Here is a 24,649-nt window from a genome sequence, read left to right as displayed (position 1 = left end):
TTTAATGTTTAATGCATACCTTCTCACAGCGGAAAATTCCTTTGGGGCATGTAGCCATCAAAGTTTGTTAAGTTAAATGCTGAGTGTCCCCTGGCATGTTTTCCAGTTCTACGTTTTCCTTATCAAATCTTTGTCAGAACTTGCCAGATCCAGACATTGGTATCTTTAGTTTATTTGTACAGTCATGACATCCGTGGGACAAAAATGTTCCAGTTCACTTGAGTTCACCTGACCCTGGCATGCGTGGCATGCCAAAATCTTACTTTTTTATAGCAGCTAGAAGTGAATGTGTGTACATTAAGTTTGCTATACTAAAATATGACAGAAATCCTAATATTCTGATGTCGCCAACCTCTTATTTTGAACTTTAGAAGTTCAATCAAGATTTCTGGTCCCTAAACACCCTACACTTGTAAGTTTGTATCATGTTGAATTGATGTAGTGGGTAAGTTATGAGAAATTCAACGTTTAGTTATTTCTGAATCCCTGACAGACAGATGTAAAATATGACTGTGTTCTATTTATTAAGTGCCACTGAAGATTACATGACATGAGCTAGTGACCAGGCAGAATTTGGAGTATCTGCATTCTCAGTTCTGTACTTGACCACAATGATGCGAGTCCTTGAGAGACCTCATATTCCAATGATGAGAAGGAAATTGAACAATTTAGTTCAATTCCTAAGAGACCTTTGCTAAATCCTGGGAGGGAGGGAGATGGGCGAGCCGGAGGCAGCCTGGGTCACTACTTTCACCTTTACCCTAACTCTCATTAGCTGCAAACTGAGGCTCATCTACCTGTTAGGGTGGTTTTTTAATGAAGAACTTAAGCAGGTAACTGGGACACTGTCTTGGCTGACCAGCCCGGTCTCCATTTCTGGCCCCTGCAGTATCTATTGCATGGAATGGATACTGTTAAATAAACCATCACGACAGTAGATCCTATTTTCTTTAAAGGTCTCATTCAACATTTCTCAGTCATGTGTAGTCGCAAAAGTCTTCCTAAAGAATGACTACCAGCTAAAAATCAAAGTACTGAGATCATGTCAGTACAAAACAGAAGATTGTGCCATTACAAAACAAAGCACTTTAAGTTGTCAATATATGAAAACCAGATGTCTTGCCATCAAAAGTACTGATAAGCCAGTGCCGCCACGTTGGGGGCAGACATCTGTCCTTTCCTTCTGAGCCACGTGACTGAACCAGCAAGGACGTAGAGAACAGCTTTACAGCACTGTATGGTTAGGCGGGCTGAGCGAGAGGCTGTCCACCCCTAAGCTTCCTGCGATTTGCTTGGACAAAGCTATTCATGTGCTATAAATAAACAGAACTAACGCAAACTGACCTGATCAGTGTGATCAGGGGATTTGAGACAATCCTTTATATAATGGAGCAGTTTCATGGCCATATTTCCATTTTCCCTGCTATAGACACAGAAGTTCTCCTATGGTAATTTCAGAGAAATCAAATAGTCAACTTTACTCTTAAAAGTCAGAATTTCTGCTCTAGAAAAATTTCACTTTAAAAATGGCAGCTCCAAACTGCACTCTACAACTCATTTAGCTCAAAAATGAACTCTGTTAAGCAAACTGGTTAAAATTTCTCAGGGCCATCTAAGAAGTCTTGCTAAAAAAAAAACAAAAAAACAAAAACAAAAAACAAAAAAAAAACTCATTAAACAGACAAAATAAATAAATTATGTCATTTAAAAAAGCACCTCTTCTCCATGGCTGAATTAAAGGCTTTAAGTATTGCTACTGACAGCTAGGAATATCAGAGCTGGTAAGCGGCCTGCAGGACCTCCGTCAGGCCTAGTGAAGACAGCACTGCCAAGATGAAAACACGCTGTGACAGGAAGTCAAGGATCCTAATTTTTATTAGTGTCAAATCAGTTCTTTAATTAAGTGAAAGTAAGGGAAGAAGTTTAGTTTGATATAGCAAAGCCAAAACCATCTGCTACAGCAAAGGTGTTTGTTTTCTGCATGTAATTCGCTAAAAAGTGGAATCTGAGTTTGGGTTAGTGTAAGAAACAGTGGCAACAAACAGCAGGTCACACGCCTTGCTAATTCCAATGACCGCCTGGCACAAGCATCCCCTTTTATGACTCTGTGTGCTAAGGAGGTGGCAAAGCAGAAAAGTAGATGTTTCCAAGAGTGAAGGCAGCCTACTGCTCTGAGGAGCAAAACTGCACTTTTTATGTGGACCGAAGAGTATCTGCACTGATCTGACAACAGTTTTCATTCACTCTCTGGGGCTTCTCCATACAAACAGTACTGTAAATCCTCATAAAGCTGGGCAATGTAGGTGTTACAGAGGACAAGGCACCGCACCTGTGGGATGGTACAAAGTGCTGTCTGCTTACAGTTTGTACTATAACCAGAAAAATGAATCCATCAAACCACTAAAGAATCAAAAATTCAAGAGCATGGTTAAAAAGGAAGAAATTGATTACCAAATATTTGTCACTTCAGAGAAAATACAAACAGGGCCATTGAAATCCAAGGATGGCTACAAAGACCTTGTCTTGGGTAAACTAATACACATACATACATACATACATACATACATCATACATGGTCCTTAAAAAGGGATGGAGCTCTATTTATTCTGAGAAACAGTAATGTTGTGCTCAGGCAAGTTATGGTTTTAGTTCAGACCTGAATAGCCACTTCTCTCATACGATGCCCATCATACTGACACACGGCCATCGAGTTTTCTGCTCACTGCAGTCACGACACACGGTTGCCTCAATATTGGGGGAGATCCTAATCTCAACAGATCTCTTCTCAACACAGTCACGCTCCCCGTGCTCTAGTGAACCATACCTGCTTCATAAGTCTGCGAAAAGGTCAACGTGTACTTCATGGATCATGTTCATAGATGAGACAGTGTTTCACTAGTGAGTTTGCAAGGCATCTTCATAGCCACTCTCATCTGGTCAGTATTCGTATTACAGTGTCAAGTTCTTCCAGCTTATACAGAAAGCCTCTGTATAAAGGAATGCTCTACTATCCTCAAAAATAAAGTTTAGGTCTGACATGTGTGCATACACATGTCCTCCAAAAGACGTTATCATCACTCAGCAACTACTCTTATTTTAGCGTTTACAATGTGTTTTTCCTGCCTCAGCCTTCTGAGTGCTGGGATTATACAACTGCACAACCATGTCCTGCCTAGCAAAATTCGTATCCTTCTAATAATGTTTCTATTTTGAAAGTAAGGAGGTCAGGCATGGCCCAGGACTTATGTTACATACACAGTCCACTTAAGGATTATGCACTGCACCACTGCCAACCACATTCTAAAAGGTGGCGGTGGACAATTTAAAAGCAAAGCAAACATGGCTTCTGCGTGGAATCTGAAGTAGGTTTCAAAGCCTGATTTTAAAACAAAAACCAAAAAACTACTTCCCAATCTTCTGCAGTTACCATGTGCTTCCATTCAAATCCAAAGTGCAGTCCCTAATAGTGAGCATGGTCGACTGCTGCAGCTACCGCCTCAGCATGAAGGAAACTGCCAAGTCTCCTGCTCTTCCTCTTCCCTGTAACAATGGTCATGCTACCCTCCCTGTATTCTGAACCCTGGCAGTTTACTTACAAGCTCAGGACCTATTCTCAACAGAATCACCCTGCCCCATGTTCCCCAGGAGAAAGCTAACACACTATAAACCCAACCATCTGCCCTGCCACGTGCTCTATTGGGGTGCCTTCCCCAGTCAGCCAGCTCGTCACAGGAAGCCCTAACTCTTGACAGACTTTTTTTTATTAGCAGTGAAGAGTTCTGGGACTTTTATATTTCAAAGCGATTCTTTAAAAACAGGAGGCAGGGTAGGTTACCCAGCAACAATTTAAAAAATGTTCATAGTATCTATTCTTATCACATTATTATTATTAGGCCTTTTTTCAAGACGGGGTTTCTGTGTGTAGTCTGGCTGTCCTGGACTCACCCTGTAGACCAGGCTGGCCTCAAACTCAGAGATCCACATGCCTCTGCATCAAGTGTTGGGATTAAAGGTGTGTACCACCTCAACTGGCTTACTCTTACCACTTTTAAATCTTAACACCATGTTGGGAGGGAAGGCATGTGAGCACAAAGGCTCCATCTCAGTTCTCCATAGAGTTCAGTATTCCCAACTGCAGAAACACTGTTCTAGACTTCTGACAGTCCTTGGATTTTTTCCCACTGGCTACTTTTTCCTAGCAAGGTTCCTTCTGCTCTCTCCTTAGTCTCTTAGGCCTCTGTCAGAAGCTTTGCTTCTCACTTGTCACTGTCGCCTTGAGTGCTAACTTGAGACCTCTCCCACTGCCCTGACCTAAATGTTCTCCAGCTCACAAAGCTGCATCTCAGCACACACATCTGTACAGTTCAAACACGGCTCATTCCAGACCAGTATTCACTGGCACCAGCTGTCGTAACAGTCTGTTAGGGATAGTAGCGTGCTCAAATAAAACAATTTCTTTGTTTAGTTTTCTCACTGGAGTGAACAGTGCTGAGAAACTTTTTATTTATTGAAGGTGCCTCTTTTCTCTCCCCACTTAGCTGTTCAGCAGAGGCCAATGCAGCTTAGGCAGAAAGCGGCCAGCTTGCTGGGATGAGCTCATTCACCTTGCTGAGTGCTAGTTCCAAAATGGCTTTTACTTATGTGTTTAAAAAACAATTCTTGCTACCCACAGACTTAGGTCTTTTAAGAGTGCACATTGAGCTAATTCCTCCCCCTCTCAAGATGTGCTTCCGCATTGTTAGGAAGGCAGTAGCTTTAGTGCTATTGCTCATCCTAGACACGGCAGTGGACTTGATGTTACGTCCTTCTCACACACTGGATGCTAACCCTATGCGCACACATATCTCAAGTACACTATCTGAATTTTATCCTCCCTCTGGTACATTTCCCAGTGTTTAAAAACTGACCACCATTTTTTGTTTTGTTTTGTTTTGTTTTTTGAGACAGGGCTTCTCTGTGTAGCCTTGACTATCCTGGACTCACTTTGTAGACCAGGCTGGCCTCGAACTCAAAGCGATCGGCCTGCCTCTGCCTCCCAAGTGCTGGGATTAAAGGCGTGCGCCACCACTGCCCAGCAGAGACCACCATTCTTAAAAGCTGTTAAGGCTCACATCACAGTTTGAGTAACAAAATAAGTCCTTGAGGTAGCATGTAAGACACTGCATAAGTGTTTCCCAAACTATTCTGAGAAATACCTGTGGTCAAAGATCCAGAGTGCACTGTAAAGTTTTACATCCTTTACCACAGCACTGTTTATAACAGAAAAAATATGAAACCTACCTAGGTCCCTACTGATAAACGCAAATTGAAATGTGGCACATACATATCACAGAGTATTGTTGTCATAAGACCACACTTTTTTTAAAAATGAGAAAATGGTCGGAAATTATAGATCACATTATGTAAAATAAACCAGACACATGAAGATATGTGTTTGTTTTCTATACCCAATCAATCATATGTAAGACAGGTAAGAAAATAAAGACTGGGGACTGGAGAGATGGCTCAGGTTAGTTAAGAGCATGTCTCGTTCTTGCATAGGACATGAGTTAAACTGCTAGCACAAACATGGTGGGTCACAACCATCTGTGACTATAGTTCAAAGAGATCAAACGCCCTCTTTTGACTTCTGCTAGCAGCAGGCATACATGTGGTGCAGACTCACATGCAACAAAACACATAAATAAAAAATGTTTTTGAAATAAAAAAGATGTATTGGCTTGATGAATTGGCAAATGGGTAATGTACAAGAATAATGCCAAAGTTAATTTATATAAATTGAAATTACTCCATTAAATTAAAATAACCAGACTTAAATAGTGATATGTGAATAAGAACCAGTAAAATGATAAGATAATAACCGTTCTCCCTTTTAGTTGATAGAAAAAGCCTTAAAAGGCTATACATTTTCATTATATGTAGGAGGATGTAATTCTGGACATCGGCAGGAGAAAAATACAGATGGATTATGTATGTTCATGTGTGTGTGTGTGTGTGTGCGCGCGCGCGCGCGCACGCATGTATTTTCACTGCCAGAAATTAAGAGAAAGCACAAAAGAAAACAAAATTCCTGTTTCTGAGAAAGAACTAAGAACCTTTTGGAAGCTATGCAAAACACCGACTGAGAACCCGGAAATGTAAGCCCTGAGCCACAATTCTTACACACACAAACAAGAAAGAATTTCCTAAGAGGACTGAACTATGTAACGACTACGTCACCACCAGAAGCTGACTTAGTAGCTACAGTGGGCACACTGACAGGGAACTTGACAAGGCACACCCAGGGACAGCTCTCACAGCATCCCCCTAGCTGCACACTCCAGGACAGTGTACTCCGCTATTGATTTTGCTCCACACCCCACCCTGTGTACTTAATTTTGTCGTTAAAAGTGAGAACCACACCATTCTAGGACAACTGCAATGGATCTTGGTGTCCGGGGAGAGCTCGTGCTCACCTGTCAGCCAGCCGAGCTTTGACTTGGGGCAGAAGCTGAGCTCAACGTGCACAGGCAAGTTTCAGTTCATAACAAGAACTAGGGCAGATGGAAATACGACTTTGAGCCCTAAGAGATTGGCGCTGGTGAAAATTTTAAATAAATTACATTAGGCTGAGAAGACAGCTTGGGCTTTCTAGAATAATTTTTTTCTGAATTAAACAATTTATTAGTGTCAGCATTCGCTGTAGTGACTGCAGTATTTCTAAACAATGGAAAACATGACCATCAATGGCTGAAGGATGATGTAAGAGGTAGGCTGGACACACGCGACCTGCTCTGGAACCTGATCATTCCAGGTCACGTCTGGTCATGCTGAAAACTTTCCGCAGCTTCCTGTGACACTCAGGTAAGAGAATCTGTGGAGAAGTCTCTTTTTCCTGTGACTAAGTACATAACACACATATAAAGTCATAGAATACTGGTGGTGTGGCTTGTAAGCACTCTTACATGATTAAGTTACAGCAAAAAATAACTTACTAAAATGGAAGTTTCTTTAAATTCTTGGTCTACAAATGCATTCTGAAAGTGTTAACCCTTCGATTTTCATGGAATATTTCCATTCTACTGATGATATACAAACCACAACAGGACAAAGCATGGTCTGTGGTCAGAATGAGCTGCATTCCTGATGCTATACTCCTAAAGCTCGGTGGGCCTAGGGAACGGAGCATAGTCTGTCCAGAATCTAAAGAAGATAAAACACCTCATGGTGTCATGTGCCTCATTTACAGTCTCCATGAGGGTAAAAATAATTCTCAAAGCATGCTTTTTTTTTTTTTTTTTTTTTTTTTTTTTTACATCAAACATGCTTTTCACTGGAGGGTAATCCCACAGTAAGCAAATATACGCTAGCTATTCCAGTGATTCTAGAAGCCAAAAGCATTCAAATTTTAACATTACACAGCCTCTACTGGTATTTCATGTACATCTTCGAGTTGATTATAATTGTTGACATCAAAAACAAAGGGATGTACATAAAATTCAATTATTTAGGCTAGCAAGACAGACTGCCTGAACAAACCTGGGCCACATGTGTTCACGTCCAACCTTTTGAGATCTAATCACAGGAAAATGATCTCATATCTGTACATCTCAGGCTCCTGCAAAGGAGGTGTATGACACAGCAAGCAGACATGGGCAAGACATTTCTCCCCATTTTAAATTGTGACAATTTAATACTGTTTGACAGCTGGAGTGAGGGCTCAGTTAGCACAGGAGTACCAGTTCCATTTTCAGCACCCACACCAGACAGCTCCCAACTGCCTGGAACTCCAGCTCCAGAAAAATCTGACATCAGTAGGCGCTTGTATTTACCTTTATATATACCAATATTACTAAAAGCAAGCAAACAAAAACTACAAATGAAAGATAAAAGAAGTATGTTATCTCTTCATGAAGCCAGCTTTACTCAGATTCAGGTAAGACAACTCGTCACAAAACGAGTAAACAACATATTTCAAAAATATTAAAATAGTGGTTGTGGAGCAGATTGAAACATAAATGGATTTTAAAAAGAGAACAAGAATGACTGTGGTAGACCACAAAGGACATCCCACACAAACACTGAAACTACTGCCTAGCACCTGCAAAGATCTCTGAAGAAGACTACAGTACTTAGCCTGTGCCTTACAATGTCCATGACAACATGCTGCAAGGGAAATATCACAGAAATACAAAGAGCAAACAGAGCCACAGCTCTCTACCCAGGGGCCCCAAACACAAGTTAACTGCACTAAGTGGACAGTTACAGCACAGTTCCAATAGTCACCACAAACAATATTGAGTTCATTCATTATTTATTTATTATGTACACAGACGTAAACCCTGGATGAATATATTGAAAATAGTAAAAAAAAAAAAAAAAAAAAAAAAAAGAATACACTATACTGTACTGAATTAAAAAAATAAAAAGGAATGTAAGTGGAAAGAAACATATGAGCAACTTAGAAATAAAAGTCCCTTCAGGGGTAACCATGATAAAATTTTAGAAACATCTCATATTTTGCCAGGAGCAAATTATGACATGAAAAGATTAAAAGTAAACAATAATTAAAGATACTATACGATGGGCTTTTCAGTCAAGATGTCTAATTTGAGCGATAAGGAGAAAGAACAGTCTACCCATAGAATTTGATTAATTATGTATGCCATGGTTTTATGTATTATTAATCTCGCTTGTTTAAGACTTAAATTGTATTTTGTCCATATACATGACAGGGCATAGTAATGATTGAGTGGGCACATAAAAAACACTGAAGACTCAGTTATAAACCACAATTAAATAAGTTTAACAAGAGACTTTAATTTTACAATGGAATAGTTCAATTATGATTATTTATACTTGCATATTAATGTTAATATTCCAGCTTTCTAACTTTGCTATGTAGACAAGCAGGATTTGGAAGTGTAGCTCGTTTCCTAGAAGCTGTGATTCAAGTATCTGCGGGGAGGGAGAAGCGTGAACTAGGCAAGTTTCAGCAGAGACACAAAACAAAACAAGCTTTCTCCCTCTTCAGGCTTCTTGGTGCTGGGGCTGCACCCAGGATGAGCGCATATTCAGCACTGTGCTATACGTCTACCAAAACAATACCTTCTGGATAGTAACTAAGTCTTAGAAATAAATCTTTAGAAAGTGAATGCTTTACAAATGACCACTGTGTATATCATTTTTCCTCAGAAAAAAATTTAAAATGCCCAAACCACAAAATGAAGAACTGTATGTCAGATAATATGCACCAGAAACAAACAAATCAGGAATTTTGCTGCAGCCACTCACAGATGCAAATAAAAGCGAGCAGCAGCTCGTTGTTTTACATTCCAGGGGAAAGCCAAAGACCCAGAGAAAAGCAGCTGTTTGCTCCTGCCAACACTACTTTGAACACCCTTTTTGCACATTTTGAATCTTGTTATTTATATTTAACTCCAAAGGAATTTATTTTTAAAGCTAGTGGTACAACATTTATTTTTAGAGTCATGCTTCTTACACTTACTTTTCTTTCAAAGGTTCCAGGGTAATATTTTTATTTTTAGAACTGTGATATAATTATAACATTCACTTCTGACCTGACTGGCTTTTACTAACTGCAGCACTATTACTTAAGAATATAACTTTAAATAGTTTTAATAAATGTTGATGCTACAATCAACCTGCCTAGTAACTTAGGTCTTACTATTGCTAATTATGCTTCTCCATAAAGTCTGTGCAAACAAAATACTCACTACCCATCAGATCACCACCACTACCAAAGGCAAGCAGGGAGAGAATGCTTCAAAATCAGGAGGGAGCTTATGCCAGGAAGGGCTGAAGTATGTTCAAAATCATCTTAGTGATTCTAAGATCAGAGTAAACCAAAGGACATCAAAGATTGACAAAGACTCAATTGATTTTTTTAAAGTACTAAAAACAAAAAAAAAAAAACAAAAAAAAAAACCAAACCTCTTCAGCTGTTTACAGAATACAAATGTAATTATTATATAACTCAGAGTCTCACATATTACTGCAGAGCAGAGAAGAGTTTTACTAAGGAAACTCCAATCACCAGAAATGGGATATAAAAATAAATACTACTTCAGGTAAGAATTTCCCCCTTCAAACTAGGTAATTTTAATCATCTGTGGTATTAGAATTGAAAGCATTTCAGCAAGGTAAGATCAATACTTCAAAAAAAAAATATTCTGTGTATGTTCAGTTTAAGTGTACCAGGTACACGCTGGAACTCCTGGAGCTCAGAAGAGGACCCCGGATCCCTAGAGCTGGAGTCAAGGTGACTGTGAGCTACTAGGACCCAGGTCCAGATCCTAAGAAAGAGCATCAAATGCTCTTAAGAGCCATCTCTTTAGCCCCAAAGACTGTGAGGAGAAGTGACAACTTAAAGCATTATACACTTCCCCTTTGCCACTGAGATTTGGCTGACAGGATTTTAACAGAAACACTACAGAATTAGCTCATGGGATTAACTGCCAGAATCAGCCGGCCCTAGAATTCACCCCAGGGCTTCATGTGCACTCTACCACTAAGCCATACCACAATCTCTTACTATGAACTTCTGTATCAAGATCTCTTTTGTTGTTGTTGCTGTAGAGACAGGGTTTTCTTTGTGTAGCCTTGACCGTCCTGGACAGTCAAGTTTGGCATCTGCAGCAATGCAATTGCTTAAAATATTTGTCAGTCTTTGTTTTAAAAAGTATTTTTTCAATTAAAAATTTTAAGAAACATCAAATTTTCTCAGTTATATTTTACAATAGGTAGTAGTTTTTGAAATTTCCTCATGTGTGACATTTTGCAGTAATACCACTATTAAACTATGGAATCTGCAGAGGAAAAAAAAAGAGCCTCTTATAATACAATACAATTTCTTCCAATTTTAGAAAGTATAAGAAATAATTTTTGACACTGTCCTGCAATTTTAAATGAAGCATGAATGTATTTGAATATATGTTCATTCATAACTGCATTTAGCACTTAGAAAATGGACTGACTGAGTAAGGTAAAGTCTGCTCTGAATAAATCTTAAATTAAACTGTTGACTGTAGGGCTGTGATGCATGGTAGTAATAAACTCTTACGCTGCACCCTGAGGTGGCTTTGGCTTCATTACACAATGTACATGGATGATTTAACAAAAGGCAGCAAAGAACTTAAGGGAGGGGGAGAATCACATGTAAGTAAACTAATAATAAATCTTTTTTAAAAATTTCATTCTTCAACTTAAGGCCTTTTAGGAGATAAATCAGGACTCCTAAAAATGAATAATAAAGCAGCTTCTCACAACCAAAATTTGTAGTGAACTAAATAAAACCATTCCATAGAGTGAACTGTTTAGGCTGACAGTAGCATAATTTCTTTTAAATTAAATAATCCTTTATAATAAATGCTGGAAGTGCTTGAAGTTGGTACTCTCTTGGCTAGCAGTACTGGCAGGAAACAGGAAGAGCAACAAGACAAACCACAAATCTTTAATAGTAATACACTTTGCTAACTTGGGACTAGCAAAAATGTTAGTTCTTACTGGAAAACACTGAAGCAAGAATACAGTGGTTCAGTAAAGCATATCTAATAGATTACAGGGAAACAGGTAGTCATTTTCAGAAATGGCAAATTTAAGTAGGAAACTCCCCCCCCTCCCACTCACTCACACACACAAACAGCATACGTCAGCAGTTCGTTACGAACTACTACACTGTCCAAGCAGCATTTTCTACTTTCCCTCTGCTTCCAATGGGTTAAAAAAAAATCATCTTTAGTTGAGGTATTATACATAACACATGTACCATACTGAAACTTGTTAACTAGTACTGAAAGTTATTTTTTAAAATACCACCTATTAATGCTAATTAACACAAGAGGACTTTTCCTTATCAAAATATTTAAAATATACTTAGGGAACCCCTCTAAAATATGACCTGCATATCTAGCCAAAAAGAAAAGTGTGCCAACAATGTAAACAATGTATGAAGTCTATGTCATTTGGATGATAATTTGAACCAAGTTGTGAAAATATATACAAACTACTAAAGGCAGACTTCTGTATTACAGTCAGCTCATTCCATGTAAATTCTACTCTACTGAGAACAATTTTATTCTAAGCAAAGACTACTGAATTTGCAATTTTTTCCCTACTATTTAAACAACAAATAAAATCAATTACATTCAGAAGCAGAACAACCTACAAACAGAATAAGGTGGGTTTTTTTTTTGTTTGTTTCTTTGTTTCCTTTTAAATGACTGGGGCAGGTGGATCAAGTCTTTATTTAAATACTTCAAGTACAACTAAACGGAAAATCCCTCTGTACTATACTTCCTTAAAAACAAAAATTCCAATGAAGACATTCTGGTATTTCTAGTTTCCTTTCTAAGCAATAAATATTCAGAGCAATAAATATCTCCACAAAAGATAATTTCGTTCTAAGTTAAAACCCCAAGTGTTTTGTTGGTTTTGTTTTGTTTTTTTGTATTTTAAATGTCAAGTGTTTTTACATATATATTAAAAAAAAACAATAAAATCAGCTTAAAATAAATTTATTGTACAATACAAAAAGTAGGCATACTGGAAAATAAAGGTACATTATTAAATATACAAAGCAAATAAAGAAAGCTCAACAACACAAATGTTTTAATCCAAACACTAATATAAAATGCACAACATTTATGCTAAAAACAAAATATTTTAGGAAGAATATGCATTTCAAATGAAATGTTAATGATGGAAAAAAAAAAGAAAAAGAGGAAAAAAGAAAAGAAAAATATGCTATCATGTAAATGCTTGAATATCAAGAATCAATAATGGCAGGAAAAATTAAGCCCAACAATACTGGGTACTTCTCAAAGACCTTTATTTGAAAAGAGATTGAGAATACTGAAGGGATTAAGATAAATCCACAAACTGGCAAAGCTTTTCTTTCCTTTTTTTTTTTTCAAAGTCTGCAGATGCATTCACAGTATCTTAGCTCTCCTTACACTAATGCCTTCCTATACAAATTTCTGAATGCTTGTCTTAACAGCATTCTTTAAACAGAGCAGCTGACTTAATCCTACTTCACTGAACTGTGCATTCAAGCACTACCAGAATTATACATAGGAAGTGCTGCAAATTTAAAATTTACACAAAACATGACATGATATGAAAATTCAGTCATTTTGTAGAGTAAAGCCAACTTCTGAATGAAACAGCAAAATACACATGTGGAGAATGGAAGGGGAAACCAACCTAAAATCCCTTTCCAATGAGGGTGTTCAATTGCCTGAGTCACACAGGCCCAGATCCAACTGTAAGAAGTCCCACAGCAGGGGCCACGGTTAGGACTTTGGAAGCTTCCAGCAAGGAAGTTCATCAGAACGCCAGAGGAACAGAAAAGACGTTTCTAAAAAACTCAGCACGTAATTATTTAAATAGAAATTTCAATACTTAAATTAGCCCAAAAGCTTTTAGGTTGTATTTCTGGGAAGAAACCTTGTTTCTTAAATATCAGGTTCCAATCTCAAAATCATCAGTATTTTCCTGGACTTTCTTATCTAGTATCTATAGTGAAGTATTTTTCCTGCACTGTATTTACCTTTACAGAATCTACCCTACTGTACATATGATGTAATTCTTAAAAGCTCTAACGGTTTCATTCTCAACCACTTGCCCAAAATATACAACTTTTAAAGTGAATTTGAAAAAGTAAACTTGAAATCGTGAGAAAAACATGAAGAAAAAAATGTAAATAAACCCTACAGAACTTTAATATTACTTTGCCAAGATAGATTTTTAAAATAATATGTATTGTTTGCAATCAGATTAAATGGAACCTATGGTTCTTTTAAAAACAAATTTTGATTCTCAATATTGCATTTTTAAAACAAACAGAAGCATTCAGATTTAACAAGTATTTTAGTTGCACACTTAATAACTTCAGACTAAATTCATTTCATAAGTACTCTAATAAAGGTTCAAAAATAACAAAATTTATGAGATGCCATAATTTATCACAAAAGAAATATCCATTAGCACTTATGAAACATAATAAAGTTACTAAAAGCTAAAAAAAAAAAAGCCAAAATTTACCATTCATACTTAAATACAACAAAAAGTTACATGAATATGAAAACAATCCATTTTGAAGATATTCACTGTCTCTTTCTGAGTGACTAACCATTACACTTTCTAACAACACAACAAGCTATTCTCACACATCTGCAACTCTTTGGCTGGACTGTTTCAGTGATGTGAAACACTCCTAATACATTGAGATTCTCATAGGACAGAGGAGTTCTAAAGTATTTGATAAACTGTAACTGCATTTTAAATATTCAGAGCCAATCTATCACTATAACTGGCACATGTGTAAACTAAAGCTAATTTTATTTTTTTATCTTTTTTTTTACTTTTGGTTTTTCGAGACAGGGTTTCTCTGTGTAACAGCCTTGGCTGTCCTGAACTCGCTTTGTAGACCAGGCTGGCCTTGAACTCACAGAGATCCGCCTGGCTCTGCCTCTCGAGTGCTGGGATTAAAGGCATGAGCCACCACACTCAGCAAACTAATTTTATAATGTACTGTTCTTTTAAATAAAATAACTTGGGTTACTTTGCCTTTTCAGTTTTGCATTTAGCATGGACGTACTTTCTACTGTCACCATCAATATCCTATCAGTTATAAAAGTGGAAAGGAAAAGACAAACCCAACAGTACTTCTCAATTTAATATGTAGGCTTTAGAACTAAGAAGGACAATGTGGTTATGTGATTATATAATTAAAATTTTAAAGTAATTAAGGAAATTCCTTTCTCGTTGTTTTAAAAAGTAAAGCAAACCTGCTTTATTTGTAAATGTTCTTTAAAAAAATTAACAAGTCCTTTTTATACAAAGATTGAAAGCAAAAAAAAAAAAAAAAAATTTTTTTTTAAAGTTTTATGGCTCTAGTACCCAAGGTTGTTAACAATGAAAAACTTGAATAAATACTTCATTTTAAAACAAAACAAAAAAAATCCAAAAGCCTAACGATGTTTCCAAGGTTAAAAGCTGAAGCACTTTGCAGCTAGAACCCATCTCTTTAGCTTCTCTCCCCCAGACTCTCCATTCTATAAACTACAGTTGTAGAGGTGTCCTCACTTGACTCAGGTGACACTTTTTTCCACACTGTGTCTTTTAAAGCAAGTTCTTGCTGGAGACTCTCATAGTCCAATGGTCCAAAGGAATGCTAGTTGTTCAAGCAACATACACAATTTATTAGTGCACTTGAGTGATGAAAGGTCCAAGCTATAAAATGGTATTTTTCAATGAAAGTTATTAAGATCCATTAGCATCTTCGCCCACCACCATGTGACATCTTGTTACATGTTATGAATGTTGGTCGGTAGGAAATTTCCTACCAATCAGATCTTATCAAAGGTTACTCTGACTGGAGTTAACACAAATTTAAGCTGGCACTTACAGAAATGTACTCAGTACAGATTAAAATTACTACTTGTAAGTGCTTTTCTAGAGTACCAGGTAATTTTACTGTAAAAATTCTTCGTGTAGAATGCAAAGGAATGGAATTAAAACTCTCAACAGCAAGTCCTTTGGTCCAGTGAAAAAACTGAAGTCCTGATCTTAGTACTAGCTCTAATAAGAGAAATGCATATGCACAGCGAGGCCACACAGTGATAATAAACAAGCCCTTAAGGGTATTCAACATGGTGTACTACAGTTTTCTCATTATTACCATCAAAATCATATCATTAAACATGTTGTGGAAAAAAAGTGTCTTGTCTTCAGTGGCCTTTTCTTTTCCAGTTCCATGCACATTTCCATTTACATATCCACTCACAAAGAAGACAATACGCTAAACTCAATTCCTAACAATAACTGACAAATGTTAGGAATACAATAAGGCTTTAAAAAATTAGATTCATATTATATAACATCTTCCAATTTTTTTTTAATGTAATCGATTATGAAACAATTATGCAGCAGAAAGCCAGCACTGCTACTAAGCTAACCATTTCTGGTTTATATATAACAAGATGATTTTAATATTTATGTACTAGTGATAATAAAAAATGTCAGCAAATTATTTACTTGAAATTGGCAAAGACAGGAGACTGTTAACAAGCTGAAATTTTATGTAAACAGGTGAGGGAGGCTACTTCCTCGCCTTAGAGGACACTGAGAAGAATCTAGGAAGGCTGGCTTACCCTTTGATCACCTCCTTCTCGACGAGGATCAAGTTTTTTTGCAAAGTGTCTCAGATTATCATAGTTATGGAAGTTACACAGAGAAACAAGATCCTGTCAAAAGTCACACAGAACACATGTTAGAAGTCAGCTACTTGCTGGCCGTGTTTATTCATAGTTCAACAAACCATGCTTATAGTGAGCAGCTTCCCTGATACCTCGAGCAGCCACACTTGCAGGCCAGTGCATCAGGCCAGCGAGTTAGGAAGAGAATGGACATCAAGGTGGAACTGAAGCTTAAGGCCCAGTCACTTAAACTGTCATATCTTATAACACAGGGCTTGGGAGTCACATGAAGTTACTTTACTTGTGTAAAGTAACTATAAAAATACCTAATATTTATCCCTTAATTACAATCATATAAATCATTTTATCCATAATATTAATGCCATTCTCCATATTTTGTGAAATAATTAAATTTGGAAGCCCACAATTGTACACAATAAACAGGGGCTCTGGCAAGTAATAAATGCAAATACTGAAACATTAGCAACAATTAGTTGGTAACAAACCACTAAACTAAAAATAAAAGCACATAATTTAAAAAACTTGTCTTCATTTTTATTTGTAGTATATTGCTCCTCAAAAACTTTTAAATGTAGTTAATTATGCTCCACTATGCATATGAAAAAAATTGCTATAATAGAACCAATTATTAAAAAGAGATTTGAGTTTTAATTCTCTATTGCTGAGTTCTTAAAAACTGAGAATAAACTATAATCTGGGAAATAAACTCTCAGCAGTTGAGAGCACTGGTTGCTCCTCCAGAGAACTCAGGTTTGATTCACAGCACCCACCCGACAGCTCACAACCATCTGTAACTCCAAAGGCACAGTGACCATACAGTACATGCAGGCAAAACACTAATATACATAAAATAAAAATCTTTAAATAAATGTAAACATAAAGTAAACAGAATTTTCTGAAAGGATAACTAAATGGGACCTGTTTGTAGAGCCAATCTGAAGCTTTACCATGGCCACCTTCACACCACCTAATGAACTAGTCCACAGGTATGAAAAGTACCAACGAGATTTAATAAAAACAAAACAAAACAAAAAAGAACACCTACCCAGTATAGGTAAAAAGGGGAATCACTGGACACCTTATCTTATATGCCCCTGTCCCTTTTCACTAAGAACATTTGCTTACATGACAGAAGTGAATTCCTTTCACACTGTTGCCCATCTTGTCAAGAGGAGGAGACCAGCACATCATGCCCATGACATTGGGGACAACCAAGAGAATACCCCCAGCAACTCCAGATTTTGCAGGAAGACCGACCTGGAAATAATTTAATAAAAGGGAATTCATATAAATATTTTAGTAAATAAAAAGGTTATGTTTGAGAACTGTTTAACAATTATGACACATACAGGACCAACCGTGACAACCTGAGCTCAATCCCTGAGAACAGTATAGAAGAAAAGAACTGACCTCAAGCTGCCCTCAGACTTCCATAAAACCCTTTGCCTCCCAAACAAACAAACAAACAAACAGGTTCCCAGCCCTTTGTCCTTCTCAATAAATAAATGTTAAAAACTTTAAGCAATGGTATATACCCAAGTAAGATAGTTTCTATATTAAAAGTATTGCATAGATATATATCAATATATTTATAATACAGTAAATGAGGTCAAGTTACAAAAGATCTTGGAATATAGGAAATATAGGAAAAATATTACAAGACATTCAGTAAGGAAGAGTATTTAAACCTGAACTGTGGGGCTATGAATGTTCTTATTTTACAGAACTGTTTTTTCGAATTATCCTTTTTTTAAAAAGCATACTGATTGTAAATATAATAGTCTTTTCTGAAAAATAATTCATAACTAAAAAAGAAATGAGAAATTATATCTTCACAAGACTTTCTGTAGTATACTGTCAGAGAAATAGACAAGGAATAGAGATAAATGTTAATGCAAATTAATCTGCTTCCAAAAAATGTAAATTTATATTATGCAAAATGGTATCATTGTACAATGATGGTATAATTATGATAAAGTACAAAATTAGCATCACCAGGGAAACAGTCACTAGTGGATTGCTAGATTCAAATATTAAGTACTTGACAGAAATATGCCACTACAGTAATCTTGCGAAAATTAAACAAAACCATCACATTGGATCTACCAATTTATAAGAAAGAAATACAAGGGAAACCAGAACAGGCACAGAGGACAGTCAAAGAAAATATACAGGAATAGATGACTCATTGTTTTCAGGTAAAAATCACAAAGTAAAGAGAGATCATGAAACACAAAAATAAAAAAGCTTTATTTACATTCCAAGTCAAACAAAATGTAGAATTATACAAATAATCTCAATGATTAAATATTTTTATATTAAAATTTGGTGGTAATGTTAAATGTAAAACTAACAAGTTTTATTTTATATGCAATAGTTACTAAGTTTTTATAGTATTAAAATGCTGCACTATGTATTTACAGTTACATGTTGGAGTATAACGATAAAAGAAATAAAACATGTATGCACACATATGAAACAAGATTGGTCATTTGTCATAAATATCAAAGGTGAATGATGAAAAACATGAGATCCATTTCTCTATTGTGCTGCATTTGAAAACTGGGCATAAGTATAATGGCCTGAGTCCAATCCTTGGAACCAATGCATAGGCACAAATGCACACACAGACAGAGTGCGCGCGCGCGCGCGCGCGCGCGCGCGCGCACGCACGCACACACACACACAAGGAAAAAAGGGGGGAGTGGGAAATTTTCTTTAAAAGAAAAAATTACAAAAACAATTTTTGGAAGGGTACTATGATCTAACTTAACAAATAAGATCAAATAAGAAATGGCTACATATTTCACAAGTGTCAAATGCACAAAGCTTAAAGAACATTTTCAAAATGTACTATTATATACGCTCAAGCCCTTTAAAGCATCCACAGCCATAAGCAGAGTCAGGCCTGTGCATTTTTCTAAGTTTAAGAACTTCTTGAGGTAATGATGTGCACAATGCCACGCCTTAGCCATGAAATGACTTCAGAACAGAAGTGTTGACTTTTTTTTTCGCCCTAGACAGGTTTCTCTGTGCAGCCTTGGCTGCCCTAGACTCACTTTGTAAACCAGGCTGGCCTCAAACTCAGTGATCCACCTGCCTCTGCCTCCTGAGTGCTGGGATTAAAGGCATGCATTACCACGCCTGGCTAAGTGTTGACTAAAAGTGACTGCATTTTAAAAGAACATCTCTCATACTGTTTATGTCTACTCCTTACTCATTTGTAACCAATTAACCTTGGAAATAAGCCTCTGTCCAAAAATAATATAGGTTTAGAAGCAAAGTTCAAACTGTATTTGAAAAGTGCCGGCCTAGACTAGTTCCTGGCAAGAGAACATTAATCATCAATTCCTTACATGGAACGCAAACTGCCCGGAGAAGTCGTACATGCCGCAGGAGTGCATCAGACTCAGTGTGTTTCGAACTGCCTCAGGACTCAGTACTCTCTCCCCAGTAATCGGGCAGAAACCACCATTAGCCAATGTTGCAGCCATCACACTTGCGGATTCACATGTCACTTCAATGGAACATAGCTAAAACAAGGGAAAAAACTTGAGTGATGAAAATTTAGGCTCATGGCCTTTTCATATCTCAGCTGCCTTCTATGACAATCTATTTTATCTGATACCTCCTATAAATCTGAAATATTTGCTCTAAAGGTATGATTTTTACTCTAAACTTGACATTTCTAAGATTTCAATTGACCAAAGTTCTAGTCACTTTAAGATTTATTCAGGTATGACCAAATTTATAACAGTTTGGTGTTTGAATTAGATAAGAGCCAAACCACCTCCTAAGCACTAAGCTTTGTTATTGCTCTATATAGTATCTAAACTTGTTTAATAATGCTTTCTTTCTACCTATCAGACATTACTGTTAATGTAACAGCAAGAAATAAACCCTAAATCCTTTTAAGACAAAGCAACACACACCAGCAATAAGATAGCCCTAAAAAGGACCATGCTGGGAAGGGATATGATGATGATGATGATGATGATGATGATGATGATGATGATAAAGCTCTTGACATTTCACTTATTAAAAAAACAGCATTCCAACTTACAGAGCAACAAAGGAAAAACAGAAAGAAATATTTAAGACAGCCCGAACCTAGGTGCTCCATGAACCTAAACAATGCTACCTTTTAAAGCATCCATTAATATTCATTTGTTATTTACTGAGGACAGCAGATATACCATAACAGAGAGCATAGTTAGAATGAAATTTCTGCATGTAAACGTCATCAAGATAACAAAAATAAAAACCACGGGTATACTCAGTGGTAGCACACTTGCCTTTGTTTTATCAAAGCCCTAAGTTTGATTCCCAGCATTGAAATATAACATCAAGAGCATTAGCAATTTACTTCACAAAGCCAAACTTATTCATAAACCTAAAATAATACTCCTCCACATTTTATTTTTAATTAACAGCAACCAAAACTGGCAGAAAGGGGATAAGACTGGCTTCTCTAACTACATAAGCTGTTACACTGGCTCACAGAGCAGGGATTTAGTATCGTTTAGCAAGGTATGGTCGTACATACCACTAACCACAGCACTGAGCAGACCTGAGTTGGAAGCCAGCCTGGGGGTACACACAGTGAGCTCCAGGCCAGCCAGACCCCATCGCAAAAAAAAAGAGAAAGGGGAAATTTAAATTCCTACTATCATTGCCGGAGTGAGGAGATACTTTCAGAAGTAAAATTTAAATTCCCATGATCATTTCCTAATTTATACTTAGTATTAATCGGAATTTTGCTTATTATGGAAGATTTAAATTCCTATTATCATTGCCTCAGTAGGCAATTTAAACTCTCTTAATCATTTTCTAATTCATACTTAGTATTAATCAAATTTTGCTTGGAATAAAGTTATATTCTCCTAGCTGGACAAATCCAAATTTAAAAATGATTTCCCAATAGCCTGATGCTGCTTACTTAAATTCAGTTCTCCATAAAATAGAAGAACTCTATTGCTATCTCTTGATTTCTGTACTAAAGAATCAAAATCCCACAAAAGATTAGTAGCACTGTTTAAACTGTAATAGCCAAAATTAATGTGCTTTATTGGCTAGAGTAAAACTGACACTAATTTCAAGTGACAGCTTAGAGGAATTGCACACATCTCACGCTAGGCTCAGTGTTGTACTTGCTGGTAAATGAAATAAGGCTCAGTACCCAAAGAGCTCATTATTGAATTAATTTTATATGGATAGACTAGACTCCCAATACAGCCTTCCCACTAACTAAATGGAAATCTGGGACCTGTACTTCCATTATTAGATTAAAATCAAAGCACCTTCATAATTAATAAAAATTCAATGTAAACTAGAAATTTAAAAACATAGTCCACACATTTTCACATTACAGTTGATTAGACAAAAATACATGGGAAAAAGAGATTTCCAAAAAAAGTTGTTCTACACTGATGTCCGTACCATAGGGAGTATGGGATGCTCTCTGACACGACAGTGAAGACATATCTTAGCTTAGAGGCACACACATACTACATGACATTGAAGGCATTTGCTGAACAATTCTCAGTGCCAATCACCAATTAAACAAAAAAGATACAGTCAGAGAAGACTGAGACAACAGAAAAGAATGACACCTCAAAACACTGCTAGAAGCTCTTTGAAAGCAAGTAAGTTTTCTGTAGGTAAAATCTAAAAACTAAGAAAATAGGAGAAACCAGTTTCTGAAACTGTTCATCTTTATCTAAATGTTTCTCCACTGTTTCTCTTGCTCGATTCTGATGTGTGGATTTTAAGACATATGGACTTGAAGTAGCTTTTCACGGCATCTTTAGAAAGTCAATGAAAATTTATATTCTCATGGCCTAGAGTCAGAATTTCCAACATATCTAGCTTGTAAAAAGTAATACACCTATGTATTTATAAGGATTCAAACAATTAAGAGTGAAAATTACCTGGAAATAAAAATCTAGTATCCCAACCATGTCTGTGCCTTCTGGAAAACACTGGGAAAAAAAAAATCCAAAAATGCAGAAAAGCAATGAAACTCGGGCAAACAAACAAAATAGCACACAATAAAATTTATCAGTATTATAAGCTTAAGGTATATAAAATGTTGCCCTAACCCTGACATCAGACTAGTATGGAGTTCATAAAAGAATCTCAAGTTACATCATGGTATATAAATTCCTAAATTCTATTTTAAGAGACAAAGACTAAGTAATTTGTAACTTATAATCATACTGAATCATATAAAATCTTAAAAAGTTTTATCAACACTAGTCAGATACTGCACTAAAAAAAGAGAACTTCAACCAAAATTTGCATTAATATAGTCAAATGTTTGAATACTATCAAATACATAGTCAACTTAGTATTAACACGAGTAACTTGTTAACACAGACTCAAAAGTGTTTCTTAAAAATGCTTCACTTTAAGTAATCATAAGCTATTGTTGAGTTCTTAGATGTCATTTTATTAAACAAAAATAACTTTGAATAGAAACAAAAATTTTAAAACCTTCTTTTCTTTTAAGTAATATCCTATTGCAAAATTTCGATCTCCACTTTCTCGTTCAGACTGAAACCTAAAAGAAACAGAGAAAAACCATTTAACTTTATGATTGTTCTTGAATTGTTTACAAAGCAGAGTATAAAGACAGTAACTTAAGACTCAGGACTGTTGGATTCTGTCCTAGTTCTCTCAATGGAACAGTTACATTCCCTTGGGTAGTAGGTTTTCAGTCACTCTGAGAGGACTGAAAGGCACTCAGATCCTTTCTAAACTTCACACATTCTGAACAAAGAAGCTAACTTTAAAATGCCAAATATGCCATCACTAAAATAATCTGAACTGGTTTGTCAACTGTCTTGTCAATCACGGAAGTCCAGTAAGCTGAGGAAACTGACAGGAACTCATGGACAGCAACACAGAAGCTGGAACTCACTGGTTCAACAGTGCTAAGTCCCATGAAACAAGAACAATTTAAAAATACTAAAAGTAGAACCTCCAGGACAAATTGTTTTTGGTTTTGGTTTTTTGAGACAGTGTTTCACTGTGTAGTCCTTGCTGTCCTGGAACTTGCTTTGTAGACCAGGTTGGCCTAGAACTCAGAGAGCTGCCTGCCTCTGCCGTGCTACTATTAAAGGTGTGTGCCACTATAGTGCAACTGTCTAATATTTTTAATGTTTATGTGTTTTTCCTGCATATATCTCTGTGCCACTTGTGTGCTTTGTTTCCACGGAGGTCAAAAGAGGTCATCAGGTCTCCTGCAGCTAGAGTCCAGATGACTGTTATTCATCATGTGGGTGCTGGGAATTGAGGCCAGGTCCTCTGGAGGAGCAGCCACAGACCATAGCCACGAGCCATCTCATTTTTCCAACCCCTGGGGACCAAATTTTTAGGAGTATTAAATGTCAAAAATGCACACAAAACACAAGCTGGAAGACTTACACAAGTTTCCTTATCACATCTGTATTTTGAAAGGTTAACTCTACACCAGTTGGGGAAAGGGAAGGAAGAACCTGCGTGATATAGCAGACCACTGACATGAGAAGTGAAGAAAGTCTGCATTAAGTAGAAGTTCTATGAGCAAACATATAAACAGCTGATCAAGTCTTGCACAGGAAACAGAATGACACAGTAAAGTCTTGCCTTACAGCACCTGGTAACATAATCTACACAGAGATCCCAAACAGCTTACACAGTCCGTCTGAGAGATCGACCTGGCAGAGCCCAGAAGCAGAACACTACTTCTGCCGAACAGTGGCAGAAATAAGCGTGACAGTATTACTTTCAATATTTTTATGATCAGAAAATAATATGGAAAAGCTCTTCACCTCCACTTCTGCCTGCTTTCTCTCCCTTCACTACAGAGCGGAGGCAGGCCTCAGGAATTTCTAGCAAGCGGTCTACCAATGAGCTCTTTCCCTGGCCCTCCTTTTGAGACAGTTTTTCTAAGGTATCATGCTAGCCTTAAACTCACTTTGCAGCGAAGACAGGGATTGAACTTCCTGAGCCTGTGGCCTCAAGCTGCTGATTAGCTAGCACCTGCCTGTGCCGCTAGGCTCAGTTTGTTATCCCTTAAAAACCAAAGCAAACCAAACAAAATCCTTAACTTACTGAAAGAGCAGAGAACCTCCTTATGAGATCCTAGGGAGCTTTCTGAAAAAAGTGGTAAAGCTGAGGCAGCAGCGCCCCTGGTCCTCCATGGAAAAAAACCTGTCTGTCCCTGCTCTATAAAAGCCTGACATTCAAAAATAAACATGTAAAATAAAAACAGAACCCCCACAAAAGAAAAATTTAAACGCAAGGGCCTAGAAACTAAACTGTTTTGATTTAGAGTCTAAACAGAGTAACAAATATACTAATTTGATTAGTTCATAAATTATGAATGCCATAAACAACATTCATTTACTTAGAGTTAACATCATTTTATAAAACAATTAATGTTC

The 24,649-nt window shown here is 36.8% G+C and overlaps 1 protein-coding gene across 4 annotated transcripts in view; it reads right to left on the bottom strand.

Moving 5' to 3' along the window:
- Gls (glutaminase) overlaps window positions 1-24,649 on the bottom strand; it is a 68,978-nt gene that overhangs the window by 8,380 nt on the left and 35,949 nt on the right. For 2 of the 4 annotated variants that reach the window (XM_051153798.1, XM_051153801.1), the window contains 5 exons: window positions 22,716-22,782; window positions 22,151-22,201; window positions 19,577-19,753; window positions 17,346-17,477; window positions 16,155-16,247 (listed from right to left, as the gene is read on the bottom strand). In XM_051153798.1, the coding sequence (XP_051009755.1) occupies window positions 16,155-16,247; window positions 17,346-17,477; window positions 19,577-19,753; window positions 22,151-22,201; window positions 22,716-22,782 (520 nt within the window). Of the gene's footprint in view, window positions 1-14,962; window positions 15,235-16,154; window positions 16,248-17,345; window positions 17,478-19,576; window positions 19,754-22,150; window positions 22,202-22,715; window positions 22,783-24,649 lie in introns of those variants that run through there. The other 2 variants (XM_051153799.1, XM_051153800.1) reach the window with 2 other exon arrangements.

Source organism: Acomys russatus, chromosome 12 (assembly GCF_903995435.1).
Source record: "Acomys russatus chromosome 12, mAcoRus1.1, whole genome shotgun sequence".
Lineage (NCBI taxonomy): Eukaryota > Metazoa > Chordata > Mammalia > Rodentia > Muridae > Acomys > Acomys russatus.
Note: the sequence above shows the minus strand (reverse complement) of the source record. Positions and strands in the feature narration are given on the sequence as shown.